Below are 6209 nucleotides of genomic sequence, written 5' to 3' on the forward strand. Positions count from 1 at the left end.
TTCCTTGTCATGTTTTGCAATGTTTTCCTTTCTGTAGTGCTTACAGTGTGACAGGTCTTGACCAAAAACCCACCATTTTATCACATGCTGGTCATTATGATGGAGCCAAACTGTTAAAACATAGTAGAGAATGCGATTTGACCTTACTATGTGGCAGTAATCGAAGATCTCCCTTCAAAATATAATGCATGAGTGGCTTTTCATGCTGTTTAAAACCCATTTATACCATTCAGCACTGTATTTAACTCTACAGATGAGTGAGAACATCTTAACCAATGCACTACTGCATCCGCATGCCATCATGGAGGCTGACTTTTGAAGCTAGCACTAACACAAGTTGGATGGTCCATTTTCACTGTAGCACAGGATGTGCAATGCTCTATTATTGTCAAAAAGAATGGACTTCTACAACTTCTGCTGACTTCTGTAAGCAAAGGACAGTTTCCCATGTCTTCTGGGTCTATTTCAAGTGAGCTCAGGTGCTTAGGAGAATGTTAAACCCCTGTGTCATTTTCATGCATTAAGCATTCTTAATATGGTCAATTTTCAATAGCTCTAGCACTCCAGGAATTAGAGTGAGACTATAGCCAATATATATTTCATGATGTCATGAACCTATACAATGATTTTATTAACAAAAATATGTCTTATATACACTCAATCGTGGTAAATCAAAGGGAATTCAAAAATGTATGTAATAACTATGGTAATTATTCCCTTTGCATCTTTAATTCTGAGTGACTCAGCCTCTCTGTGATGATCTTATACCTGGACACCTATATTGTCCGTCAGCACAATTCATTTTGAAATGTTCTTCTTTGTTGTTTTATCTTATTTGGATGTTTACTAAATTTCACTGATCCCCGTCCCAACTCTTTTGAGACGTGTTGGATTTATCAAATTAGATATGAGTACATATGTCCCCCAAAACAATATTTCTTCTCGGTTTTAACACTTAATATGTTGTCTTTTCACTATTCTCCATCTAATGAATAGATTGAATGTTTTGAAAATGATAGCATTTTGATTTTATTCACTGTTTACCAAACGTCCCAACTTCATCGGAGTTGGGGTTAGTATGTAGTAGTACTGTAGATATAGGCCTATTAGTGCATACACAGTAAAAAATGGAGTGTCAATATTGCAGTGTAAACACATTTTCCTCTGAATAGAGTAGTTATAACAATAGGCAGAGTAAACTCCTCCAAATGGTAGTGTCAAAAGTGAGAGTAAAAAAGTGAGTGTCAACATTTCAGTGTAAATCTATTTTTCTCTTGATAGAGAGGTTATAACAAAAGGCAGAGTAACTCCTCAGACAAAATAACTCTGCAGGGTGATGATTCCCCGCGAAAATTCTAGAACCGGAGCTGGAGCTGGCATGGCATGTTGGAAGTAGTTTCTCTCCCTGCGTGGTAAGTGGATTTGAATATTTATCGAGTTTTTGCTGTTTATGACCAACATTTTTCAATACACTGATGCTGATGATAGACTACTGTATGTGTATTAGGTTAAATTAGGCATGCATATATGTAGGCTAGCCAATTAGTATTTTTCACTGATGCATTCGACTGCAATATTAGGCTACATAGCTTTTAGAAGTAGACCAATGAATAGTTGTTTTAAATGAAAACAAAATCCGACTGCATTTGCTTGCATGCTGACGCCGTGTTGTGTGGTGAGTATTGAAGTTTTCTCTTGTTTGCTGAGTTTGGGTTACCCGTACCAAAATGTAGTGCTAAGCTAGCTAGCTTGACAATGTGGTTTCCCAGATTGTATGGGTTTCCCCCAATGGCATTAGCATTGCAACGGTTCAAAAGTTCACTTGAGAACGTGCCCAATGTTTTGCAAGGTGATGTGCTCGTGCTTAATTTGTGGCTCTGAAACCAGAAATGCTCGATGTTAACATTAAGAATATGTTAGTGTTGGAAACCGTTTATAGTTAAGTGTTTTATGGTAAATTGTAGATTTGAGAGATTCATCTACTCATCCACCTCATAGATTAGTACGCTAAACTGCCCGCTCGTAGTTGATGCTTGATACCAGGAATGTTCTGTTTGGGCATGCGTGGACACACGTGTAGTATAAAAGTGATTATTGATTCGTCACGTAACATAGCTACATCTAGAACTAGTCCCTGCATGGCTTGCCAAGTCTTCGATGCCGGTAATCATACACATGCGTCAAATATGGGTTTGGTGTCAACTGTGGTGTTTTTGACTCATGCTGTTGTTGAGAACCACCGAGTTCTAGCGTTTCGCTTAGCCGGTGCAGCTTTCGTCAGTGCAGCTCAACAGAGGAAGAAGTGTGAGTGGAATAGGAAAGGGTGTATTGTTGTCGACGCGTTTCAGTTGCTTTGAAAGTTGTAGTAGTTGAGAGTCATCTGCTGACTAGCCTTTGTTTTTGCAAGTTTGGTAAATGCAATCCAATTAATGGACGAGGAAGGGGATATGAGTGTGGAAAGGGTGTCGTGTGTGCACGCGCGCTGGCAGGCTCGCTCTGTCGTGTGTGTGTGTGTGTGTGTGTGCGCGTGTGCGTGCGCGCGCGTGTGTGTGTGTGTGTGTGTGTGTGTGTGTGTGTGACCTGACAACTGTTTTGTTTAGAACACTGGTGCAGCTGAAGGCCAGCGCAAATGGGTGAACCGAGGAGAGAGTGTGATGGGGAAGGTGTGTGTGTGTGTGTGTGTGTGTGTGTGAGCGAGCGAGAGAGAGGGAGAGAGAGAGGCCATGTGATTGGATACTGCAATTAGGAGCAATTTACCTGTTTTCCCATGTTTTGCTGAAGAATTATATGCAATCATCTATTTAACAGATGTTATGTGGATGTGTAGTGTTGAGGCAACTCAGTTGGCTTTAAGAAGTTCATAAGGACATGGAAAAGGATGACTGTGTTTCATGTTCTGATCAGTGCCTCCCATACAGGTGTCCTACAAACCAGCTCGTTAGTGTTCCTGATCCAACTGTGTGAGTGTGTTAATGTGTGAATATGTTGACGGGTATTGACAGTTTCTCAACTTTCTCAAATTTAACAGAAAATGCTGTTGCGTGTCTCATTTGGTGGAGTGCAGAAGTACATAAAGATGCTTGAACTGACGTTTGATGATTTCTTGAGAGAAGGTTAGTCGCCTAATTTGAATTGAAAGTAGGCCTATCTTAATGTAGCTTAATGTAACTTAAAGTGGTGACATACTGCAATTATTTCTCATCAGATCATTTTGTGCACTATTTATTTTGTACTCCAGTGAGTTTGAAGTTCAACATCCCCGAAGACAGATGGTTGGACCTCAAAGTTTATGACCAGTCTAACACAGAGGTAGACGCCGAAGTTTTTGAGGAGCTCGTAAAAGAGTTCCATGGACCTTTCCTAGTTTCATTGGCCAATGAAGCACCTGGTAAGTGTTGCCTACTTGCATATGATTTACACATACATCATTTAGGTGGAAGTGTTGAACTATGTAAGCCACTGCTTAGAAGCCATTGTTTAACACTTTTTTATGTATCTTATTTTTTTTTTGCTACATTTTATTTGACCATGTGTTGGACAATGCTGTTGCAACTGTACACTGCACCTAGATATCTTTGTTTATTATCTAAATTTTGCTACTAATTACTTGTATACTGCTGTACTCTGTGCCAACCCCTTACTCTGTACTTGCTTGAATTTCCTCCTTGTAGGTCGCTCTGTTCAAAGGCATCAGCTATGTAATGTAATGTAATGTAATGTAATTGTGTTAATATTTTCCAATGCTCAGGTAACCCTCAGTTCACATCATCTCCAGGGTCTACTGCATCTGACGACACAGTGATCCTCAACTTCTCCCTGCTTGAGCCAGCTGAGGAACCCCTTGAGCCAGCTGAGGAACCCGTTGCAGCCCAAGGCAGTCAACCTAAAAGGCCTTGCCGCATCAACTATGAAGCAAAAACTGTGAGTTTGTGGGTGTGGGTGGATATACGGGGTTTAATTTGCACATCGTGTATGTATCTTGTTTGTTTCAGAATTACCAACAGTTTTTCAAAATACATTGCTTCATATGTTATCTTTTAGCTGATTGAAAAAATCCTGACTACAAAGCCTGGAGGTGACCGTATCATCGAGGAGTATGCAAAAACAAAATCAATCACAGATTCAACCAGAAGACGGCTCATCAACATACTTGCTGCAGAAATGACGGAAACACATGGGTAAGTTTAGGTCAAATGTGTTATCATGAGACAGTTAAACATCATTGCAATTATTCTTTCGATTATGGTGTTCAGTGTCCTCTAATAATGTTGTTTATTGAATACACCAGGACCTCGCCGCCGCGGAGTGTGAAAGTGATGTATGCACAGGGGATTATCGCTCTGTTTCCATATCTTGAAGACCCATACTCACAGAATGGCTATGTAAGTAAAGGTTTTACAATATATCACCCCTTCAAACTGTTGCTTGTATGAATGGTAACGCTTTATTTTAGTGTTACATCTATAACCACGAATACATACAATGTTAATGCCGGTATAAGTAACTTTGAAGGCATGTACTAAGCAAAATCAAACATTTGTTAGGTCCTTACTAAGGTTATATTGGTAAGAAATCCCTAATTGTGCATGAACAAGACATTTGCAAACACATGCCTAACAAATGTTTGATTTTGCTTAGTACTTACAAGTTACATATACAGGCATTAACATTGTATGTGCTAGTGCTAATAGATGTAACACTAAAATAAAGTGTTACCGTATGAGTGTACATTATACTGTGCATACTGTATATTATACATAGGAACACTACTACGATCCGGAAAGTGGTTCAGGATACATTGCATGGCGGTTGAAGACCATTCAACGAAAGGCTTCTGAGGAAAGAGTTCCAGCAGTTAAATCTCCTAAAGGTAACATTTATAATGTGGGTGAATGGTCAACCTGTGAAGTGTGTTTAAAGGAAGATATACAACTGTGCAGTTCTAAACATTAACAACAAAATTGTTTTGTTTTAAAGTTGGTGGGCCAGGCCATGGACGTACTACACCCTTTACTGCCGAAGTCCTGACTGATGAGGAAGTGGAATCCGCTATCGCTGTGTTGAGACATTCTGCTGATGAGGAAACCATCCGTGAAAAAATGAAAACCACCTTCAGTTACCGTCAAGCAATGGTCAATGACCATGACAAATCTGCAGAGGTCTTCTCAGTTTTTCCACGGTTCCTGGACACACCAGGACTGGTAAGACATCTAGTTCTACATTCATTATATGTCTGTAATGGTATTTTATAGGTACTCTAGGTGTAATGTATGCGTATTGTCTATGTCAAATTGTCTATGTCCACACCTAAAGTCTACGTCTATGTCTGCATGGGAAAGTAAGAAATGTTATTTCAAATTCTTTGTATGACCACTAATGTAAAGAAATCGATAATAAAGACGACTTGACTTGACTTGATTGAAGAGTGAGGCCTATTGTAAAATGTTGCACAAGGTACTGACTGCAGTTGTCCTCCTTTCCTTTTTTCCCTTTTCAAATTACAGGTAGAGCAGGATTTCAGACTGATGTTTGGCGAGCAGACTGCCAATAAATTCCTGGAGAGATGGCCTACCACTTTCAGGGCAAGAGTCATTAAGTAAAGCCATGGACTGGTCCCCTCCACAGACCTTCTTGATTTGATGCACAATGCTGAGACATCCACTGAAGTTGAAAATGGTAAGTCTTTGAATGTGGAGAAGCATGTTGCTAAATATATTGAGGACCGTGGAAAAGTATGGCTGAATGTTAACATGATGCTTGTTTGACTTAAGGCTGGGACAGTGATACGTCTGCCATCATACTGCTGCTACATCTGCTACCGTTATCCGCACAGGGACGCAAGAAGCCAGGGAAGATATCAGCATCTAATGCAGTGGATCACCTCATCAAATTCCAAAAGGTACACTAGAATTATATTTGACAATGAATCAAGTCCTCCCACCACCCCTCCACTCCAACAACACTTCATACCCCATACATGAAGCCTTTCCTTAGACCAGACTAGACCACCACCGTCCCCCGGCACACACACACACACACACACAAACACACACACCATTTATAGTCGGGGAGTATAGTATAGTATGCCCTTTATTATCCCGCCATGGGGAAATTCATTTGTTGCAGCAGTAACATACAGATTGTGCAAAAACAGCAGACAGCATACATGCAACACAGGACCAGGAGGTTAAAAAAGTATATATAAGATA

The 6209-nt window shown here is 40.1% G+C and overlaps 1 protein-coding gene across 3 annotated transcripts; it reads left to right on the plus strand.

The window, feature by feature from the left end:
* The first annotated feature begins 1133 nt into the window (after window positions 1-1133).
* Window positions 1134-5594, plus strand: LOC134452092 (uncharacterized). Of its 3 annotated transcripts, none has more exons than XR_010035362.1 (8): window positions 1134-1412; window positions 3029-3388; window positions 3749-3921; window positions 4042-4178; window positions 4289-4382; window positions 4762-4870; window positions 4978-5201; window positions 5505-5594. XR_010035362.1 is itself a non-coding variant. In XM_063202461.1 (8 exons), exons 2-7 carry the CDS (start codon window positions 3032-3034, stop codon window positions 5026-5028), a joined length of 687 nt encoding a protein of 228 aa, XP_063058531.1. In that variant the 5' UTR covers window positions 1134-1412; window positions 3029-3031; the 3' UTR covers window positions 5029-5201; window positions 5505-5594. The 3 variants fall into 3 exon arrangements, 2 of the variants coding, with proteins under 2 accessions (XP_063058531.1, XP_063058530.1); XM_063202461.1 differs by lacking the exon at window positions 4762-4870 and having other exon boundaries at window positions 3029-3113; window positions 3239-3388; XM_063202460.1 differs by lacking the exon at window positions 5505-5594 and having other exon boundaries at window positions 3029-3113; window positions 3239-3388; window positions 4978-5256.
* The last annotated feature ends 615 nt before the right edge of the window (window positions 5595-6209 follow it).

The sequence above is a fragment of the Engraulis encrasicolus genome, chromosome 7 (genome assembly GCF_034702125.1).
Source record: "Engraulis encrasicolus isolate BLACKSEA-1 chromosome 7, IST_EnEncr_1.0, whole genome shotgun sequence".
Classification (NCBI taxonomy): Eukaryota; Metazoa; Chordata; class Actinopteri; order Clupeiformes; family Engraulidae; genus Engraulis; species Engraulis encrasicolus.